Source organism: Rhinolophus sinicus, linkage group LG04 (genome assembly GCF_036562045.2).
Source record: "Rhinolophus sinicus isolate RSC01 linkage group LG04, ASM3656204v1, whole genome shotgun sequence".
Classification (NCBI taxonomy): Eukaryota; Metazoa; Chordata; class Mammalia; order Chiroptera; family Rhinolophidae; genus Rhinolophus; species Rhinolophus sinicus.
Window position 1 is genome coordinate 111,662,400 of NC_133754.1, and position 23,292 is coordinate 111,685,691.

The following is a 23,292-nucleotide window of genomic DNA, read 5'->3' on the forward strand; positions in this document are numbered from 1 at the left end:
ACCGAAGAGGGTTCTAAACTCTCACCTCTGACTGACCTTGAGGTTCTGTGCACACAGGAAGTGAAGGCTAAGGCAGAGTAGTCAACTGCCCGGCTGAGTGTTGAACGTATGCCCCAACATGCACAGAGCCTTTGGCAATGACCGAGAGACTTAGTGGTTCTAGATGTTTAGGAAATCTCTGTTAAGTCATTAGCACTAATTTAACTGAGCAGAGACAAGTGACCAGACATAATAGAATACAGACTTTACAACTGGTTTAGAAACATCACTAAACAACAACAAACAGCAGAAACAACAAACATGGAGTAGGGGAATCAGATTTCCAGAGTTCCACATTATGTCATTTAAAAATGTTCAGTTTTCAACAAAAGTTACAAGTCATACCAAGAATTAAAGTATGGCTAATAATGCAAGAAACAAAACAAACAGAAGCTGTCCCCAGGGAAGACCAGACATTGGCCCTACTAGACAAAAGACATTAAATCAGCTGTTTTAAGTACAGTTGACTCTTGAACAATGTGGGGTTTAGAGGCACCAACTCCCCATACAGTTGAAAATCCGTGTACAACTCCTGACTCCCAAAAAACTGAATAGCCTACACTTGACCAGGAGTCTTACCAATAACATAAACAGTCGATTAATACATACTTTGCATGTTACATATATTATATACTGTATTCTTACAATAAAGTAAGCTAGAGAAAAAAATCATAAGAGAAAATACATTTACAGTATTGTACACATTTATTGAAAAAAATCCACTTATAGGTGGACCCTTGCAGTTTAAACCCATGTTGTTCAAGAGTCAACTGTATGTCCTAAGAACTAGAGGAAACCATGTACTAAAGGAAAGTAGAAGGATAATGTCTCGTTCAATAGAGAATATCAATCAAGAGAAATTGTGAAAAATAACTAGAAATTACGGAATAGAAAAGTAAAGTATCAAATTAAAAATTTAAGAGCAGGTTTGAGTAGGCAGAAGAAGGAATCAGTGGACGTGGAGTTAGGTTGATTGAGATTATCCAGTCTGAGAAATGGAATGAATATAAAGATGAAGAAAAATGAATCGTGCCTAAGAGACCTGTTGGACACCATCAACTGTGCCAATAATGTGTAATAGGAGTCCCAGAATGAGAGGAGAAAGTATTTAAAGAAGTAATGGCCCCAAACTTCTCATATTTGATGAAAAGTGTTAACTTACACATCCAAAAGCTCAATGAACTGCAAGTAGTGAAACTCTGTTTCACACTGAGAGACATAATCAAACTTAAAAGTCAAAATCAGAGAAACTTGAAAACATCAAGAAAGAACAATTCATCATGTAAAAGGGACCTTCCTCCTCCAACGAGATTAACAGTTAATTTCTCATAAAAAAAAACACCACGGAGCCCAGAAGGTAGTGGGATGACTTACTGAAAGAAAAAGACTGTCACCGAGAATTCTGTATCTAGCAAAATGAGGGAGAAAATTAAGACATTCCTAGATTAATAAAAGCTCAGAGAATTTGTTGTTAGACTTGCCCTGCAAGAAATACTAAAAGGAATCTTTCAGGTTGAGGACATTAGACAGGAACTTGAATCCACATGAAGAAATAGCGCTGTAAAGTGACTATATAGGCATGTATAAAAGGCAGTATAAAATGTATTTTTTGTAACTTTTTCTCCAATGTGAGTTAAAATACAACTGCACAGAGCACTAACTATATAAATCTCTGTTGGATACATAATGTTTAAACATGTAATCTGACAATGACAGCATGAATGAGGGGGCATGAAATGGAGCTATGAGGTTGGACAATTAAATTTGCGAGCTCACCCTAGAAAAAGTGCGGCATACCTCATTGCTGAATATCACTAGGGTCACCTTCAAAGTACTCCCCTTGGGAAGCTATGCAGCGACACCAGCGCCTAGTCCACCCTTCAAACCAATTTTAGCACTCTTTTTCTGGAATGGCCATCAGAGCTGTCGTCTTATTACCCTTGATGTCCTGAATGTCATCACAATGTCTTCCTTTCAATATTTCCTTTATCTTCAGGTAAAGAGAGAAGTCCAGGTGAGTAGGGAGGGTGTTCCAATACAGTTATTTGTGTACTGGCCAGAAACTCCCTCACAGACAGTGCCGTGTGAGCTGGTGCATTGTCGTGATGCAAGAGCTGTGAATTGTTGGCAAAAAGTTCAGGTCGTCTAACTTTTTCATGCATCCTTTTCAGCATTTCCAAATAATAAACTTGGTTGACTGTCCAGTTGGTACAAATTCATAATGAATAATCCCTCTGATATCAAACAAGATTAGCAACATCGTTTCAAGAAGTTCACAAACTTAATTATTAGACCTTGTATATATGAGCAAAGTTTTTGAATACTATTGAAATTAAGTAGATATTAATCAAAACCAGATTGTTGTGAGTTAAGATTTTAAGAGTAATCCCCGAGGCAACCATTAAGGACTCCAGAAAAATATTGTGTGAGAAACGGCAAGGGAATTCAAGTAGTACACTAGAAAATATTTAATACAAAAGAAGGCAGTGATAGAGGAAGAGAAGGAATAATGCATAGAAATACAGAAATAAGCAAAATGACATATGTAAATGCTACCTTGTCAGTAGTGACATAGCATGTCTGTAGTCACACAACAGCCTAGCCAACTGTCCCCCCGTGTCTTTCCTTAAGGAAAGAAGAGTCTGTGAGACTGTGAGACAGGCTGGTGAGCTGCCAGACACTGTGAGTCAATGGCAGTCATATACGGAACTTACTCAAATAATCCGTGAAATGGGTATGAGACATGCTATTTTTAACCTCAACATGCAGGGCCCAGATGACGAGCTTTTTACAGCCAGCATGAGAGATCTGGTTTTGGACACTGCACCTGCGAGTGCTTTTGGATCCTTGGTTGCTATTCTTACACCGTATGTAGGGCGACGGATCCATGAAGTTACAACTGCCATGGCCACCCTAGGGGATGTTGAAAGCTGGAGGCGAAGGAAGTTAAGACAGGAGGTCCACACAGTTGAGACCTGGAAGCCCAAACCAAAGGTAAAGGGGTGAGGTCGCGGGCCTCAGAGAGTAACATGTGCACAGATGTGGCGCGATCTTGTGGCAGCAGGGGTCGATAGGAAGAAAATAGACCGACAACCCAATGCACTCCTGCTGGAACTTTGGAAACAGTTGCGTCCGGAACAACAATTCCGGAGAAGCATAAAGAAGGAGTCTGGGAAAGCACGACCCGTGTCCCTCCAGGACTTCATGCAGCCGCTTGAGGCCGACTCCTTTCAGCTTGATTAGGGGTGGGGCCAAGGTACCCGGTCAGAGGGGACGAGCAGGGACCAGAGGCCCCACGTGGAACTGTCCATACATTGGTCCCCTTCGAATGTACAGAGGGTTTTGGCTCTAGTTGACACTGGCGCCAACTGCAGTCTCGTTTATGGGAACCCAGAACTGTTCCCTGGACCAGCAATCTGCATTGATGGCTACGGGGGAAAAACTGTGACTGTGAAAGCCGTTTCCTTACCACTGGGTATAGGAAGGCTTCCTCCTCGTACCTACAAGGTTTATGTCTCCCCCGTTCCGGAGTATATTCTAGGGGTGGACGTGCTACATGGCCTCAGCTTACAGACGTCGGTAGGAGAGTTCCGTCTCCGGATCCGGGTGGTGAAAGTGGTGACACGCGGGCATGCTCACCACCCTCCTCAAGTGTTGCCACAGCCCTGGCGCGTGGTTACAGTGCGACAGTACCGCCTGCCAGGAGGACAGGAGGAGATTGGTCGTACAATATTGGAATTGGAAAAGGCACATATTGTGAGGCCAACGCACAGTCCCTTTAACTCCCCAGTATGGCCTGTCAAGATGCCAGATGGGACCTGGCGAATGACTGTAGACTATAGGGAGTTAAATAAGGTGACGCCACCCTTGCACGCTGCAGTGCCTTCAATTCATGATTTAATGGATCGTCTGACTGTCCGCCTGGGGACATATCACTATGTAGTGGACTTGGCCCTGGCAGGTCAAACGCCCCCATTGTCGGTGGTTGGGCCTGATAGCCCCATGGGGGGCCGGTTTGACTCATGATTTGCAAGCGACACCAGGGGTGGTGGCTGAGTGGCCACCGCAAGTGACTGTAGTATACAGAGGTCCCGATACCGGGATGATTTTGCGAGGAAACTATGTGCTCTCACTATGGCCTATTATGGGGTCCCCTGTTCTGTTACATGTTGAAACTATGCAAGGGACCCCAAGCACTGCCATAAAGGTCTGGTACCACAAACCAGGAAAGGTGCCAGTGGCAGCGACCCTCCTTTCCCAGGACAAAAAGCTAGCATGTATCCTCCCAGATGGAAGGGATTTGCCATTGTTGGTTCCTAAGACTACTGTTTCTTTTCGTCCGTAGGTGTCAGTAGGCTAATATGGCACAGGGACCCTCGCAGAAGACGCTTGTCGCGTAGATTGTGAGGCGAGACCCTGTAGGGGTGGAGTGTGGGGACAGAGCCCCAGAGAGTAGTTTACAGGCTCTCGGCCTCACGTGGAAGGGTGCTGGCTCGGGTAGTGGATGGCCGTCGGCTGTGGCTGATTGGCCGTCAGCTGTGGCCGGTTAGCCGATTGGCCGCTGGTATAACTGCTGCGGCTACGGAGGACTGCCGAGGAGAGAGGAAGAGAGCAGAGGAACAGAGTCGAGGAGAGTGGAGGAGAGTCGTTGGTCGGTTGGCGGAAAGGCGGACGGCAGGTCGCGAGTCCGGTGGGCCCAGCCTCCAGTGAGACCGTGGTGGTATGGCTCCCCTGCCTATGGCTCCGTGGGTGTTCCTTTTTGGCCTCACCATATCCTGCGTTCTTATGTGGGGAGCGGGACCAGAGACCCCGCAGGCCGGCCGCCCCGCACGACAAATGGCGCAGCAAGCAGGGTCTCCCGCACGACACTGTGCCTTTCTGGGACTCTGTTCCATCCTTGTGTTTACACCTTATGTCTCTCTGTCTGGTCTCCAAAAGATGGTTTGCAGCCAAAGACGGGTAAGATATCTCACGGGAGATACAACCTAAGCCAGGTGGAACCGAGTGGGGACCCCAATGAGCTGCCTTAGAAAAATATGGGAAGGGGCCTTGCCTCCCCTTCCCCCTGCCTGGGAAAAGCTGTTGCCGGCTCTGCCTTTTCCCTGGCACCTGTTTGTGAGAGAAGTTACAAAAACAGTAAAGATCAGTTCTCTCCACTTAGCTCAATGGAACTGTTACAAAATGAGAGACTTGACCCTGAGAAGGTACATACCTTAATTAAGACATTGTGGGACCTTGTGCTTCAGCTGTTGACTGACAAAGGGTGATTGAGATAAATATTTTTCTGTTATGATGTGTGAGTTTCAGAGACCGTGTAAGAAACAATGTTGCTTTCTCTTGTTTTTGTACACCTATTCAATAAAAACCCCCAGTCGGCCTTATCCTGGGCTCCAGTCCTTTGAGACTGAGAGATCCCTGGCCTTCAGAGAGATTTAACTGCATTAAGTCTCTGTTTGTTTCTTTCTTAAGAACTTAACCCAAACCGCCCCTTCTCGCACCCTCACTGCCTGTGTTGCGCTGGATGCGACACATGTCTATAAATTAAACTCTCCAATAAAAGGCAGAGGTTGGCAGGAGGGACTGAAAATACCCAACTTTATGTTGTCTACAATAGACACACTTTAGATTCAAAGGCTCAGGTTGAAAATAAAAGAACAGAAATAGAAACACCATGTAAACAGTAACCAAAAGAGAGCTGGAATGGCCAAGCTAATATCAGACAAAATAGACTTTAAGATAAGTGTTACAAATCTTGATTTTTCTGTTTTCGGCGTTGTCTGTTGACTTAAGAATATGAAAACCAATTATTTAAGAGTTATCTTTCTTTTTCTGCCCTGATCTCTCTCATGTGCATTTCTACCTTCTCCAGTATAAATATGTTATAATTTAGGTGACATACATAAGCATGCGGTCTTTACATACGATGTACATTAACCAATTTATGCCATTCATGACTGCCCTATGTGGTATGTACTATAATTAAATTTCCTTTTTTTGCAATAAAAAAAGTGTTACTAAAGACAAGGATATTTTATAACAAACAGGTTTATCCATCAAGATCTAAAAATTACAAACACATGCACCTAACAACAGCAACAAAATACATGAAGGACAGAAATGAAGGGAGAAATACAGTCCAACAATAAGAGTTGGGTACTTCAAAAATTGCTGACCCTTGGATTCCAGTTGCATGACCAAGGCTGCATAACCTTGTGTGAGTTGTTTGCCTTTCTCTGCCTCTGTCCATAAGTGTAGAAAGGGGATCAGGACCTACTTCACAGGGTTGCTATACGCAGATTGACTGGATACACAAAAAGCACTACACCTGACATGGTGAGCACTCGTCTGGTGTCATCATCATTTTCCCCATTTAACCGCGAGGAAACAGGCCTGCGTAGGCAAAGTGAGGTGTCCAACCCAATATGTAGGTGGTGAAGCCAAGAATCAAAGCCAGGCCTGGTGACACCACAATGCATTCTAATGTCTGCTCTGTCCTGTCTGGGACTGTGTCTTTTTCTGTCTTTTTCAGGCAGCTGTGTCTGAGACGCTGGTCCTCTTGTAAAGACTCCCAGATAACCCTGGGCACACAAACATGGAAACAGTACTATCTCTGCCGATCGGAGCTGGAGTTCCGAATGGAATCTGGGCGGCCAGAGAAGGACTTTGTCTGCAAAGTCATTGCTGGGCACAAAGGTATGGGGTGGGGAGTGTGGTAGCTGTGCTCTTTCCCAGCACTCAGTCTTCCTGGTTGAGTCTCATGCGGTTTTGTGTTTCAGCCAGTAAGTTTGAAAATGCCACTTGACTGGTACATACCACGCCATGTTCTATGTTTGTGTTAAGTCATTTACTTGTCACTCGAACCCTGTGAGGAAGGCATCATTACATCTGTTTCATGGTTATGTGGCTGGTAGGTGTGGGCAGTCCTGGGCATGAAACCCAAGATGTAAGTCTAAAGCCCTCCCTGTTCTGTCTGCCACTGTCCCCAAATCAGCACCTGTTGTGCTGCTGACAGGAAGAGGAGGCATTGTCTTACCTGCCCTTTACCAGGTTGAGTGTACAAGTTCCAGGTATCTGAGTGCACATTCAAGGCAAGTTTTGTTCTCTTTCAGGAGAGATAGATGAGGTAGCCTACATCTCCACCAACGAGTACCGCTTTGATGGGCAGGCGAAGTCCGTGGTGTGCACTGTGTCGTCGGATGGCACCGTGCGTGCCTGGGATCTGCATGAGGTGAGCAGCTGGAGGGGCCAGGACAAGTAGAGTGCCCTCAGTCTCATTTAACCATCGCAGGCAACTTCTGAGAAGGCGTGGGAGCTCCATTGTACAGGTGAGAAATCTGAGCTGCAGAGGCTCAGTCGCTGTGCCAGGACACGCTTGACACTGGAGTCTGACTGATCACAGATGACAGGCCCCTGACTTCTGGCTGCACAGTTCCCGATGGAGGAGGTTTGCACCAAGGGGTGGCAGCTGCCACGCTCAGTGCTGATTTCCACATTGGAGCTGATGCCGGCCCCCTGGCGGTTGTGCCCAGGGAACTGCAGCTTTTAGTCACCCCCCCATTGATAACTTGATTAGTATTTCACACATTGTCGGGGTTCATAGTTAAAAAACAATCCTGTCCGTTTTCTAATTTGATTCTCGCAGTAGCCAAGCAGACTTCGCGTTTTTATTATCCTTATTTTATACAAGTATAGACTGAGCCTAGAAGGGGGTATCTGAGTCTGTTGTCCCCTGTGAAAATCCAGGGTTCTGCCTGGGCCACACATAGGCGGAACCCAACCTCCTATGTGGATGTTTTCCTGGAAAACTGTTGATTACTTCATGTTTCCAGATGTCCTAGACAAGCAATGGTACCTCCAATGCCTCAAGTGAGATGGGTGCTCATCTCTGTGGCTCAGGTCTGCTGGAAGTGACAGGTGCCTTTCACATGAACGCAGTGCACATAGAGCATAGAGGAGTCCCTAAGCAGGGCTCCAGGAGGCTCCACCTAACTCTATAGATCACCCCTCCTCTGGCCCCTGTGAAGAGGGCACCCTGGTTTTCAGCCACCTCAGACTATGACCTGGGCCTGCCTTCTCAGTCTGCGCAGGAAGCTGGTAACGGGAGCTGCATTCTTGTACCCCTGTGCCAACCTTGGTGTCGTGCGGGAGCCCCTGCTCGCTGCGCCATTTGTCGTGGGCGGCGGCCTGCGGGGTCTCTGCTCCCGCTCCCCACATAAGAATGCAGGATATGGTGAGGCCAAAAAGGAACACCCACAGAGCCATAGGTAGGGGAGTCATACCACTATGGTCTCACTGGAGGCTGGGCCCACTGGATGCCGACCTGCTGTCCATTTTCTGCCAACTGACCAACGACTCTCCTCCACTCTCCTCTGCTCTGCTCCTCTACTCTCTTCTGCTCTCCTCGGCTCTCCTCCGTAGCCGCAGCAGTTATATTAGCGACCAATTGGCTAACTGGCCACAGCCGACGGCCATCCACTACCTGAGCCAGCACCCCTCCACGTGAGGCCGAGAGCCTGTAAACTACTTTCTGGGGCTCTGTCCCCACACTTGGGGTCACTGCTCTGCCTAGACTTTACATTAGAATCCATGAGAGGGAAGGAGTGTGAATTGTGTTTGGTGATGGGGGGAGGTGCTTTGAAATGGCCTACTGAGAGCATGGCCTAGTGGCTGCCGGTGTGTGAGTGAGTCTCAAAGTCCTACCTGGGCTCCAGCCAAGGTCCCAGACAGATGCAGGATAACAGACCAGGTCCTGTAAGGGACTCCAGAAACCAGGGTAGCCTTGGAAAGGGAGGATCAGTGGGACCGGGGGGTGGCGGAGGAGGGCCAGAGAAGTTTTGGAATGAGTTATGGTTAGTTATCATTTGTTTTGATAGTGAAATACTGTCAAGGCTTTTATATAAAAGGATAAATGGGACTAAACAACACTTTGTGAGAAGTAAAAACACTGCCCTCCTACGACTTTTCTCAGGTTCTTTTTCCAGAGGCAACTACTTTTCAGTCATTTCTGATTTTAGTTTTCCTGGTAGCTATCAATTTATCAATTTTTATATTTGATTAATACATTCTTTTTCTTCATCTGTATACTTTAGAGAGTGTCTGTTGATTGCCTGCTTTATAGAAACATTTTTAATTTCTAGGAACTCTTTCATATTCTCCAATTGTTCTTTTTTTGTTTAAAGGATACAGTTATCTGCATCATTTCTCTTTCCTCCATGGTCAGTTTTTCAGTTGTTTATCTTGGTTTTTCTTTGTCACGTGCTTGTTTTTTTTTTTCATATGTACACAATGATGTTTGACGCGGTAATTTCAAGTGGAGATCTCTGGTGATTGATTGATGGAGGTGGCCGATTTGTTTTTCATTGCAGTTGTGTTTCCCCATTTCCCCACAGGCCTCTCAGGAAAAGACCTGTCTTGGGTTGTGGACACATGGCTACGGGCAGGCTTAGGTTAGGGGATCTTGGGCAGGAAGCTCTGATGGCTGGGCAGTTCCATAGTTGCCAAAACAAAAAGGTCTGACTTGGGCCAGCCTGGTGGCCCAGGTGGTTGGAGCGCCGTGCTCCTAACACCAGAGGTCCCCGGTTTGATTCCCACATGGGCCAGTGAGCTGCACCCTCTACAGCTAAGATTGTGAACAACAGCTTTCCCTGGAGCTGCGCTGCCATGGGTGGCCGGAGTTTGGCATGTGCCGCCATAAGCGGCTGGCAGCCATCGTGAGCGGCCAGCAGCTCTCTCTCTGCAGTGAGCTGCTGTGAGCGGCAGACCAACTGCCTCAGCCAGGAGGAGCACAAGAGCTGTGTCCTATACAACTAGACTGAGAAACAATGGCTTGAACTGGAGTGTGGAGGGAGAGGCCGAAGAAGGGGGAAGAAAAAAATAAAAGGTCTAACTTGGACAGAGAGAACTTTGGTGCGGGGGTCGGCACACTTTTTCTGTAAGGGCTAGATAGCAAATATCTTACTTTGCCCAAATTGCAATGCAGAAACAGCCATAGACAACAAGTAAACAAAAGAGTGCTGTGATCCAATGAACTCTGAAATGTGAGCTTCATGTAATTTTCACATCATGAAATACTCTTTTGATCTTTTTTTTTTAACTAAAATACAAAATGGGCAGTGGGTTGGGTTTGGCTGCATGCCATAATTTACTGAACGCTACTTTAGGGTGAGGTTTGTTTGCAGACTGAGATTCAGAGTGGTGGAGTCCTCTACACCTTTCTGCCTGGGTCCCAGCCTTAATGCCCTTTATGAGTATTTGCTTCAACTTTATTTTTTAAAATTTCAGTCATTTGGTTGGAATCATGTAGTAGATACAAGGTGTGATCACAAAATACGGTGAATGCTGCTGCTGAGTGCCATCTAATGGAAAGGCAGGGATCTTCAATACGGGAAGTGGAACCTTGAACCTTAGTAACAGTGTGTGACAAGTTTCAACTTGTTTGCTGCAGTCAGTCAGGTGTGAGCTACGGTTGAGAGAAAGTGTTTTAAAGTGTGCTGTGAATCATCTTCCATAATGACAACTCTCCATGCCACACAATGCTTCTGGTATGGCAATTTCTGTCAAATAAAAACATTACGGTGTGTCCTCATTGACCTTATTCACTGGATCTGGCACCATGCGACTTCTGGCTCTTCCCCAAAGTCAAAATGAAGCAGTCATAACAGTGCAACTGAAGACACTCATGAAAGAGGACTTCCAGAACTGCTTCAGAAAATGGCAAGAACGATGGGATAAGTGTGTTCGAAACAAGGAGGGGTGTTTTGAGGGGGATTAATGGGAATGTGTCTTTTACTGTAATACTTTTTTTTAATGTAAACATTCACCGTATTTTTTTTTTTATCACATCTTGTAGCCTTTTCAAGCCTTAGCTTCTTTTACTTAGCAATATGCGTTTATAGTAATCCTGCTTGATCTGCAGGGATACCTTCTAAGATCCCCAGTGGATGCCTGAAACCATGAACAGTACTGAACCCCATATATACTATGTTTTTTCCTGTACATACACACCTGTGATAAAGTTTAATTTATAAATTAGGCACAGTAAGAGATTAATGACAATAATAAAATGGAACAATTATATATATTTTTTACATTTTTATCTTTAATTCATCAAGAATTATTTTTGCATATGATTGGAAGTAGAATTTGCCTGTAGTTTCTTCTTACATAGCCAACTGTCTCAACATTGTTTAATGAATAAACCGTCTTTTCTGCACTGACAAATTCCCATTTGTATTTGGGCCTCTGTTTGACCTCTTTTCTGTTTTATTTATTTGCATGGTTGTTGTGCTAGAATTGTGTTATTTGTATAGTTGTAGTTTAGCTTAATAAAGTTTTGAATATTTGTAGGGCAGATCCTCTTTATAGTTGTTTTCAAAATTTCCCTCATAGTCATTCTTCCATATGAACTTTGGAACCATTTTTCTGAGGTCTAAAACAAATGAAATTTGAAGTCTGATTGAAATGCATTACATTTATAAGTCCTTTGGGAAAAGACTGACATTTTATAATGCATTAAATCTTCCCATTGAGAAACATGGGCTGTTTGTATTTGTTTGGCTCTTATGTTGACGAATAAAGTCTTTGAATACTCTTTACTCCTCTTGCTAAACTTATTCTTAGCTTTTTATGTTGTTGATAATAGCTAGTAAGTTGCTAAATAATATGCTAGTAACAGCATAAGAATGGGATATTTTTCTATTTCTGTTTCTATCTTGATACTAGAGTATAAAGAAAATCTACTGACTTTTTTGTATTTGTATCTTGTATTACCCAGCTTAATAAAATCTCTTATGGTAATTTTTAGGTGTTCACTATTTATAATTATATCACCTGAAAATAATATATTTTCATCATATAATTTCTGTTTTTTTTTTTTTTTGAAGTTTATTGGGGTGACAATTGTTAGTAAAGTTACATAGATTTCAGGTGTACAATTCTGTAATACATCATCTATATATCACATTGTGTGTTCACCACCCAGAGTTAATTCTCTTTCCTTCACCACATATTTGATCCCGTTTACCCTCATCTACCACCCGCCTCCCTCCTTACGCTCTGGTAACCACTAAACTATTGTCTATGTCCAAGAGTTTTTCTTTCTTCATTTGTTTGTCTTGAGGGTGGGAATTGCACCCTTTTCACTTGAATGTCTCCATTGTGCACTGGGTGATGGCAGAATGAATGAAAAGAATGTGTGTTTATGAAATAAATGGGCCCTATATAAGTTCTTATTTTAATTTTGGTGTTGCTAGGGCACAGAGATCTGGTCAAGCCCTCTACAGCCTGCTGCTCTGGTGAATTTGGTGGCCTACCCTCGGCTGCAGCTGGTTGTCACTGTGGACGAGCGGGGACTAATCAAAGTGTGGGAAGCAGAGAATGGGTGGGAGTCAGCCTCCTTCGGCCTGCCTACACACTCGTCTGCGCTGGAGGCCTGCGACCACACCGAGGGCCCGGTCCTGCTGGTGAGTGACCCGGCTGTCAGGAGCCTCGGTGGGGGGTAGCCCTCTCCCAGCCAAGGGAACAAAAGTTGGAGTGCGGGGCCACACAAGGTTGGAGCTTTGGGTGGGTTATCAAGTGTTGCAACCTGAGAATAAGGCTTTGCTGGAAGCTCACAGACCTTGTACCTGCTGCAGCTCAACACCTGGTAGGAGTGAAGGGAAACCCTTTCTGGAAACGGGAAACATCATCCCAGGCCTCACATTATTTCTGTTTTCAAACACAGCATTCAGCACGTGCCTAAAGCTAACTAGGCGCACAAAGACATAAGCTAGTACCAACTAGACCTAGCAGAATAAATAGCAGACAGTGTTAAGAGAGACACAGAGGCTTCAGATACTGCAGTTATTAGACAGAGACACTAAAACACCTATGGTTGCTGGGATCAGGGAGATAGGTTTTAGCAGAGAACTTAAAGCTATAAAAAAGGACATACTGGATTTAGAAAAGTACCAAGTAGAAATTCTAGAACAGAAAAATTGAACAACAGAGGTCAAGAGTCAGGGAATGGATTTGATAGCAGAGTGGACAGTGGAGCCACACAGAGGCTGGGGAGGGTGGGGCAGCTCGTGGCCACTGACAACGTTCTACTTCTTAGCCTGGGTGGCGAAAGGAACACTTGCTTTGTAATAATTTATTGAGCTCTGTGTTTATGTTCTGTGCAATTTTCCATATGTGTGTTATGTACATCACTTAAAAAGTTAGAACACAGAAGAGAATTAGTGAACTGAAAGATAAAAAAATTATCTAGAACGAAATGGGGATATGAAGAGTGATAAGTGCAGAAGAGAGGGTAAGAGATTTGGACCCATGCTTCTCAGCTGTTGATGGGACACGGATCACCGGTGCATCTGTGTAAACACAGATTCGGATTCAGGGGCTCCTGGGGATGCCTGAGGTGCTGCCTTTTAACAAGCTTCGTGGGAATGTTGGTGCTGCCAGCCCACAGACCACCCTTTGAGTAGCAAGGCCCTAAAGGATCCATGAGAAAGTCTAGTATCCGATGTCCCAGGAGCAGGTGAGGCACGTGTAGCATCGCTTTTCTGTCGTCTTGATGCTGAAGGATGCCCTAGCTGGTACCAAATTCCTGCTAACTTTTCTTGAATTTTGTGTGACAATATTATTTCACTGTGCATTTCTGTGGAAAAGTCTACTGGCACCCTGACTTACTTTCCTTGTTAGACACTCGAATTTTTTAAATCAAAGGCCTTAAAGGATTTCTTGAAATCTTTTAAAGTCTAGTAGTTTTATTGTGACATATCTGCAGTGATCATCCTGAGTCAGCTTTTCTAGACTCATCTGAACCCTTTCAGTACATAGATTCAGACTTCGTTTATTTCCACAAGGTGTTACTGTCATGAATTTTAAGTACTGGTCTGTTATTTATTTAATTTTTCCTCTGTAGGAACTCATTCACATGTGTATTAGATCACCTTTGCCTGTCTTCTCGGACTCTTTCTGATTCTTTTTAGCCCTTTATTCCATTGCTGTTCTCTTGTCTGTTTTCTTTCTCCTCTTTAGTGCCTTTACTTGTTCAGTAGAATGTTTTCTCTCTTAGGCTTATTGTTAATCTTCATCAATGTCTTTCCTGAATTAATTTAACTCTTATTTCACATCTTGTTTTTTTTTGTCCATTTCTGGTGAGTGTTGAATTTCTGATTCATGGTGTCCCTTCATATCTGCAAATGCTTATTTTATGATATTTAACTCATGTCGGGTGTGATCTCTGATTCCTGGTGGTCATTTCAGAGGATAGTTTTACAAGCTAAAACGTGTTGTTTCTCACTTTCTCTTTTCATGACCTTGTTTGAATGTTGCCATTTTCTGTGTGTTTTGAAGTTTCTCTGTTTTCTTGGACAGTAAGAACAGAACAGAAAGTCCAGATCAGGTTCCATACGTCAGGGTCTGTGGAAAAGTGTTCATTTACAAGAGTAGGTGAAGGACAAGCTGTTCAAGAAACGGAGCACTCGACCATTGGGAAAGAGAAACTAAGCTATTCCCACATGACTACATTTGTAGAAATACATTTACAATAATGAAAAACTCAATGTAAAGGACAGTTATAAAATTATCTGAGGAATATGTACGTCGTTTTTTAAATCAACCTGGGATGTGCAAGGCCTCGCTAGGCAAGATACAACCTGGAGTCAAGAAAAAAATACACAGATTTGATTTACCTAAAAAACTAAAAACAAAAAAACAAACAAAAAAATATATAATTGACTGACTAAAAAAAACAAACACACAAAAAACTAAAAACATCTGAGCTAGAGTATTATAAAATTAAGACACATGAAAAATTATGAGAAAACATTGCATCTTATTTAACAAAGCATTAATATCAGATTATTTGAAGCATAGAAATCTAGTAGAAAAATAAGTAGCGCTATGAATAGTCAATTCATAGAGAAAAGTACAAAAAGCCAGTAATATGTAAAGGTGTGAAGCCCAACTAGTAATCAAGAAAGTGACATTAGAACAAGGCTTTTCACCTACTGGATGAAAAGCTTGGTTTTATAATAAGACAAAAAATAGGTATTTTTATACATGGCAAATAAGACTGTAGATTGAAACTTTCTAAAAGCTTTTTTTTTTCCTGTTAAAAGTTTTAAATCTCATACTCTTTAACCTGATAATTCCAGTTCTAGGGTTCTCTCAGTAGGAAATAATTGGCATCGCTGCATAAACTAGGAAGTAGGAGTGCTTATTGTCACCGTCATTATTCCTCCTAATAAAATTTGTAAACAACTTAAATTTCCATCAGAATGAGAGGAAGTAAAAGTCTTGGGGAAATGTCCTCTGATGGGGAAAGATTTCCAAGGAGTATTTTAAGTTGAAAACAGACAATGCAGGCTTCAGAGCAACACTTGATCATGACAGATAGAGAGGGTGCTAGCAGCCACACCTGGCCTTCTGCACGGAGGGAAGAGAAGGTTTGCTCTGAAGACTTAGGTATTGTTTGAGTGAATTCATTTTTGACTTAAAAATCACTGGCATTGCACCCCAGCGAGGAGGCAGTTATGCAATGACCACCTGCTTCTCGGGCGAGGACACGAGGACACAGGTGGTCACTGTGCCTTCACAATGCAGGCGGCCTGTGCGGATGGAGCGCTCTACACGCTGACGGTGCCCGGGCTGCAGCTGCTGTCAAGGGTGAGCGTGTCCCCGAACCTCCTCACCAGTCTGCTCTGCTCTCCTGACCGCCAGTGGGTGTTCACATTGACCCAGAACTCAGACCTGGGGCCCAAGGTCAGTGCTGGGCGTGTCCTTGGCCCCAGGGGCCTGGCTTTGTGTGTGCAGGTAGTGAGTTTTGTGCCCAGTCTTGCCGGATGTGTCTGAGAGGGGGGCTTCTTGTGCAGGACCAAGTCTGTGACCGCTCAGGGCCAATGGCTGGGTAGTGGTGGTGTTGCCTCTCCCCAGGGTCTCTGCTCTTTCTAGGCTGCTGTATTGCTCACAGGCTGGAAGGGGTCAGTTGCCCAAGGAGAGGGCAGAGTTAGTTTTGAATGGGGTTGGGGCCATAGGGACATCCCTGTGGAAAAGCTCACAAGACATTTAGTGGCCTGAGAACAGAGCTGCAGTGAGAGTGAGGACGAGAGTGTCCAGGTCAGGCAGGAGGAGATGCTGACAGTGTAGGACAGCATTGTCACCTGGAGGAGGCACAGCAGAAGCAGTGCCTGGGCCACGGGCCTGCGTGTGGCCTCCTGTGTGACTGGGTGGCTCAACCAGCACCAGTGCCCCATGACCTGGGGAGGGTTCCAGTGACCCTTGGGCTCAGAGACGTCCAGCCTGAATGCCAGGAACCGAACTGGAAAATGAGACCAGAGTAAGAACAGCTAGCTGGAGAGGGTCTTGAGACATGCTGGGGGTGGGTGGATGAGGAAGGACAGGAAGAGAGAGCAGGGGCAGAGGACAGAATTGCCAGTGTTGGGACCTGGTAGCCAGGAAAGGGGAGAGGTCAGGGAGGGGGCAACCAGAGCAGAGAAGCTGTGGGACTGATGGGGGAGGGGGGCAGCAGCCACCAGTTAGGGGGCCGGGGGGGACCGCAGTCCCAGGGACTGAGAGGAGGCATTTGGAGCCAGACTGCTGGAAGGTAGGAAGGGAACACAGGGACAGACACTGGAGGCAGAAGCAGGATGTGCTGCTGCTCAGAGACAAGTCGTTTACTGGAGCCATTCACCCCTCTGCCCTCACAGGGGCCAGACTCGTGCTGGGATTAACCTCGCTCACCTGGTCCAAGCCATCTGAAAAGGAGGGTCCATGACGGGCACAGCTGCCCGTGAGGCCAGTGAGGTCATTGTGGGTGTGGGTCCCTGGGCAGAGCAGCCGGACAGTGTGTGTGTGTGTGTGTGTGTGTGGCGGGGGGTGGGGAGGTTCTCAGAGTGTTCCTGGGTCAGACAAGTCCCTCCGCCACCGGGGATGACACTGTGGTGATCCCCAGGTTTTCCACATGCGCTCCTTGCTGTGTCCCTCAGACGACGTGCCTCCTGTCTCCACCACTCTCCCCGTCTGGCTGACTTCCAGAGCCTGCTGGGCCCCCGATGAGGCAGCCAGGCTGGTGGTGATGCATAGAAGTGACAATGGCATACAGTTGGTTGTCACCACCTGTGAGCTAAGGGCCAAGAAGTCCAGGGATGGAGTGGACATTCTGGGTAAGGATCCTGTATCAGGCAGGACCCGGGGGTCTGCCTGTCACCACTGTTGCATATGATGCTACAGGCGCAGATTCCTCATGTTTCCTTTAGGGCACTTTTTCTTTCCTCTCTGTGAATACAGTGATCCAACAAATGTTTCCTTGTTTGTGATTTTACATACTAGTTGGGTGTTTGAGTACCTGCTTCATGTCAGGCCCTCTGCACAGCCCTGAGATTCAGACATTACCTACTGTTCACTCAGTCTCCCTTCTCCTAACTTGTCTTCCTGCTTTGTTCATCCCTACGTCTCTTTTCATGACTGGGTCAAAGGCAGTGTTCTCAGCACCAAGTGCACACAAAGATGAATAAAAGCCACAACTGTCTTCCCCCAGGAGCTCCTAGTCCAGTAGGAAAATAAGACACACAGCCCTCTCCTTCCCTGTCTCCTAAACCCCACGTCAACTCTGATAGGCCTTCCCTATGGTCCTTAGCATTTTTTCTTTTGTATTATGTTCATTTGTTTTCATAACATCATTTGATCATAAATTTTTTTAAAATTAAATTTATTGGGGTGACAATTGTTAGTAAAATTACATAGATTTCAGGTGTACAATTCTGTATTACATCATCTATAAATCCCATTGTGTGTTCATCACCTAGAGTCAGTTCTCCTTCCATCACCATATATTTGATCCCCCTTACCCTCATCTCCCACCCCCCACCCCCCACCCCCCTTACCCTCTGGCAACCACCAAACCATTGTCTGTGTCTATGAGTATCTGTTTCTCGTTTGTCTTGTTCTTTTGTTGCTTTTGGTTTATATACCACATATCAGTGGAATAAGTCAGACAGAAAAAAGCAGAGAACCATGTGATTTCACTGATATGATCATAAATTTTAATCTAAGCTTCCTGGCAGCCAAGGAAAATGGGGAAACAGGATGTGTTATATAATCCCTTGTCCGATACGAGAAAGTGCATGAATTCTTCAAAAGAGGTAATTTTTTCTTCCTGGTGCTAACTCAATTAGGAAGTGATCAAACTGAATTTTTCTTTCCTTTTTTTTTTTTTTTTTTTTTTTTTTTAACAAGGAATGCTATATAGTGTAAAAAACAATATCTTCAACATTAGTTTTTGGCAGGTGTCATAAATGTCATAGTTCTCATGTGACCCTTTCTGACCTTACTCTTTCATAGATGGGGAAGGGTAGAAGGAAGGGTATTCATTTGCCCCATTCCCTGGATGGTGCTGTGTGCCAGATTCTGTCACCTCCACATGCATAGTTCTCCCTTGTAAGTCAGTCAGTCATGTTCAATATGTTAGAGCCAATGGATGGGAGATCTAGGGAGTAAACACATGGGTCAGGATTGAATGCAGCTGTAACTGTAAAGCCATTGCTCTTTTCAGTGTACTGCATCGTCTTAGGTGAGGCATGTCTGTTCCAGACTCCTGTTGCTATCGAGACATGACAATCTGTGTGTTTTTATTTCATAAAGTACAACAGATCGCAAGTTTTGTCTTGCCAGACACCACGATGCCTCCTCACCTTATGAAGGGCCACAGCTCCCAGGTGATCCTGCTGGGGTCTGGGTCAGAGCTGGTGCTCTTCACCATACACGGCCTGCAGCTGGCAGCATTCCAGGACCACCAGAAACCCATCACGTCCATGTGGGTGGTGAGTGTGGCACCCATCCCGCCCATGGCTCGGAGCCCCGCCTTGGGAGCCCACGTCCCCAACTCATGTGGCTTTTCATTTCAAGGACCAGAGCCGAGTCATCACCTCTTCCTTCGACCTCTCCTTGCGAGTCTACATGTGGAATAAGGACAATAAATTTCCCGTCCTCAAGAGCTGCTACCACTTGCTCGGGGGATCCCACCGGTGGGCCAGGTAATTGCTTCTGATTCCTTCACAGTGTCTGTGAGACAGCCTCCTCAGGCCTCCCAGCAGTACCTTTTTAAGGATACCATTGGAAAGGATGTGACTGGGACCTGGGGTCTTAGCCCAGCCTTCCCCTTACTACTTGGGGACCCAAGGAAAGTCACTGGTCAGAATCTGTTTCCTCCTCTTAAAAAAAACATGCCATGCATCGTCTGCATGGTCTTCATTAATGTACAAAACCAGCACCCGCAGTTGGCATCACTCAGGTTTCCCAGATTAAATGGAGGCTCAGAGATGTGGATATTTTGTCCAGATTCCCACAGGGACGCACAGTGAAGCTTGAGGTGGGCCCTGATGCAGCCCTGCAGCCCAGCTCTCTGACCCTCCCTTCATAACCTGCACAATCCTGAATTCATTTACCAAACCCAGGTGGCGGTGGGAGTCAGTGGGGGCAAGATTGTAAAAGTCCAAAAGAATGTGATGTTGCAATTTGTTTTAAAATTAGTATTTTGGAATCACTTACATTCTTTCTTGCCAGAGTAAATTCTACAAAGCGGGCAGGGCTTACACATTTCGTATTCCAGTTGGCTTCCTTATGGGGACATCACTGACTTCACAGTTGTCAGTTACCTGTCACGAGGGATGGGGTAAATGCAACCTCCTGTGACAAACATCATAACAATCTTGAATGAAAAAATACAATGCCCCAAACCAAATATTTCAAAAACTACAGATTTCTGTAACAAACTTCCCGAATTTCTGAGTTATAAATCAGTATTTGTTTGAAGATAATTACTAAAGCAAACTCCTAATACAGAAGAATCTTAGTTCTTTTCAGTAAATGAACTCAACTTTCTGAAAAGATAAAGAATTAGGAGAGATTCAAATTAGTTTTATGAGAATTGGCCTGTAAGTAGTTTTTAACCCTTGCTTACCTTCCTAAACAAAGCGTAAAGGCCAACTCAGTGCTCTGCATTCTGGAAAACATTTGCATCAACAACTTCTTCACTCAGAATTCCTCACTCAGTTCCTCTGAAGTTGGACGCCTGGGCTGAACCTAAGTGTTTGGGAGCCATTCCGTCCCATGTCCACATCTGCAAGCCGTGAAGTGCTGTGTTTTTGCCAATTTGCACTCTGATATGTTCTAGCTACGTCCGCTGCACTTGGGAGAGGCATCGAGTCCTTGCTCTGCTTTGTCTGCTTTTGGTCAGAGGCCAGCGTTTGTGAGGCAGGCCCCTCAGGCAGTGGAGGTGCTCACCATACACCCTACAACCACTTGTAGCTGTCAGTAATATTACCTCCCTCCAGTGGCAGGAAAACCTTTCTGCCTGCAAACATGCCTGTAAACACCTGTTCTTGTTGCCTTGGCCAGGTCGCCCTTCACGGGAGTGTGCTTAGATTTGGGCCTCACAAATGTGCTTTTGTGTGTGTGTGTGTGTGTGTCTTTTAATCTGTGTCTTTAAAGAATTCTGTACTGCATCTGCATTCCTTACTGCATCACTGCATCACTATATACCATCTATTACTGAGTGCTTAGCACATCCTTTCACTGAAGTAACACATTCTCAACTTAGCAAGCAAGTACTACTTTAGAAACTTCTTTTGTACATGTCTTTTAAACACTGCATTTCAGGTATCACATAAAGCTCAACACATCCACTCACTGTGCTTGTCGCGGCAAGCAAATGATCATGAAATCTTCTATTTCACATGTGTTTTCAAACACTGCACTACAGGCATTATAAAATGGTAAACGCATCCATTCACTGAAATGACACTGTTCTCACTGTAGCATGTAAGTAGCACTCTTAGAAACATCTCAAAAACATCCTTTAATGAGGACCCTGGAATGAATGGATCATGACCTAAAATTATGCCCCTTTTCTAGTCACAACAGCTTCCTCCAGAAATCCTTAACTGAGTGGTAATTTCTCTTTGGGAGCTTCATTTGGCAATAATACACCCAGAAATCTTGCTTCATGCTGTTCCTTGTAAGTTTTTAGATGGGCAGCATTTTATCTCTTTTCCAGCACCTTAGTGAATGCTACAAGAGATAACCAATACTTTCTAGGAGCTTTTCAGTTTCCTAAAACGTTGTCATCTGTGAATATGTATTCTGATTCTCCAAAGAAAATGTATTAGATATAAACTTACCAGCAACCTGTCAGCATGCCCTTAGGATCTACCCAAGAGAAATAAGACATACGTCTATGCAAAGAGAAATAGACACACATCTACACAAAAACTACACAGATGTTCTTAGCAGCTTTACTCAATGCAAAACGTGCAGACAGTGCAAATGCCTATCAGCAGGTAAATGGATAAATGCACTGTGGTACATCCATATAAGGGAATATTACTCAGCCATAAATAGGAATGGCACATTGACACACACTCGACATGGATGAACTGCAGAAACACTGTGTTACATGAAAGAAGCCAGATGTGTAAGATATGTACTGTAGGCTTCTATTTACATGACACATCTAGAAACGACAAGTCTGTAGGTGCAGAAGGTAAACGAGTGGCTGCTCGGGGGTGGGAGTAGGATGGGATTCACTGCTGGTAGGCACAACAGATCTTTTTGGAGTGATGGAAATGTTCTAAAACTGGATCGTAGTGATAGGGCCAAACTCTGTAAATTTACTAAAATATCAATTGAAGAAAGGAGGAATTCTCTCAAGAGAAAAGGAAAACAGATGCGAGTTCAACCTTCTTAGCCAAAAAAAGCAGGATGACCACTGGCTGGCTGGGTTATCAGGGAGAAGCTTCCCCTGCCCCCTGCTCAGCCCCTGAGCAGTTTTCTGAGAGTTTGGAAACTGCCACATTCCACTTTTGTGATTAATTTCTAAGTTACATAGAACTTTAGTTGCTACTTAAAGAAACTCAGTAAGTCAGCAGGGAATTTTTTTCACAAAGGCCAAAGCAGCAGTATTTCAGAAGTAATCTATAGCCCCAAACTGGGCTTCTGTAGGACACTCAGGAAGTTCCTTCTCTAGTTTTTCATGGTTTGGTTCTCTGCACACCTACTTCATTTTTCTCTCAAGCCACAGAGCAGCACATAGTACGTTTGTCAAGGCAGACACAGGTAACCTCGTGGAAAGTGATGGTCCCATTAGCTGCTGTATTTACATCTTCACTGAGACTGATGGAACTGATGATTCTAAATTCTGGGGAAATGACTCACCTGCTGACATTGGATTAGATACCCCTCCTCCTGTGTCAGGAGAAGTTTCCAGAATAGCCAGAGTCACTGATTCAGGCAGCTACTATTAGACGGGTCCAAACTGATATTCCCACTGCAGAACGTGATGGTGTTTGCTAATTGTTAGAAATGAAGGTAAGTCCTCGAGTCCAAGTCCAGGTTGAATGCGAACGGGTGGGCTGGGTGGAGGAGGTACGAGGTTGCCTGCGAAGGCCTTACTACCTAAACATTTGTCCTTGTCTCAAGTTAACACACAGCGTGTCCTTCCCTTCACAGTGGATTTACCCACGTGCAAAGTGACAGTATGAGCATTGTAGGCGTGGAAGCCAGAAGTGTCGGCACGAGTATTCTAAGGTCCTATTACTTCCAAGTGCAACAGGGCTGAGATGAGGACTGAAGATCATCTCACTTTGGCGAAGAGCTCATATACATACAAAGACTAACATGATTATTTTATCAACGTTGGGAAAGGAATTAGTAATTCGCAAGTACTGCTGGGGCCAGTACTGTGCTATGTGAGTTTATTTTTAAATCCTCACAGCAAGCCAGTGTAGTGGGTATGATTGTCTGTTTTTCAGACAAGGAACAGGAAATGCAACAGGAGAGTCATTAACAGTTGTTAGCTGTGGTCCAGGTGCCTAGCAACCTGCCCAGGGCTATTCAGATAGTGACAGAGAGGAGAGAATGCCTGATGGGGGGCTAGAAAGCTTACACTTACAGTGCTGGGATTGTAACAATTGTTCATGTTGTTCAAATATGTAAGTAAATATTTTTATCTTCGTATTCTGTGTAGTGTGCTTTAGACACACACTAATAGTTTTTGCTGTCACGTAGAATAGTTTTGTGGCACCATGCCGCATAGCTGTGGGGAGACTTGTATTTTGTGACAGTGGTGCCCCTGGACTTGGTCCACGCAGAAGCCCTGGCTGGTCAGGCGTGTCACTCAGAGTTCTTTCTGCAAGCAAGAGGAACAGCCAGCTGGTTAAGTAACACCAAAAGAGAAATTTATTGGAAGGAAAGAGTAGCTCACTAAGTCAATGAGAA

At 44.7% G+C, this 23,292-nt stretch overlaps 1 protein-coding gene across 9 annotated transcripts in view; it reads left to right on the top strand.

The window, feature by feature from the left end:
* CDK20 (cyclin dependent kinase 20) overlaps positions 1-23,292 on the top strand; it is a 45,659-nt gene that overhangs the window by 15,241 nt on the left and 7,126 nt on the right. For 4 of the 9 annotated variants that reach the window (XM_074330231.1, XM_019721187.2, XM_074330230.1 and 1 more), the window contains 7 exons: positions 6,569-6,732; positions 7,149-7,267; positions 12,291-12,500; positions 15,625-15,783; positions 16,973-17,183; positions 18,661-18,839; positions 18,925-19,052. In XM_074330231.1, coding sequence (XP_074186332.1) covers positions 6,569-6,732; positions 7,149-7,267; positions 12,291-12,500; positions 15,625-15,783; positions 16,973-17,183; positions 18,661-18,839; positions 18,925-19,052 — 1,170 coding nt within the window. Of the gene's footprint in view, positions 1-6,568; positions 6,733-7,148; positions 7,268-12,290; positions 12,501-15,624; positions 15,784-16,727; positions 16,825-16,972; positions 17,196-18,660; positions 18,840-18,924; positions 19,053-22,524; positions 23,032-23,292 lie in introns of those variants that run through there. The other 5 variants (XM_019721203.2, XM_074330229.1, XM_019721195.2 and 2 more) reach the window with 5 other exon arrangements.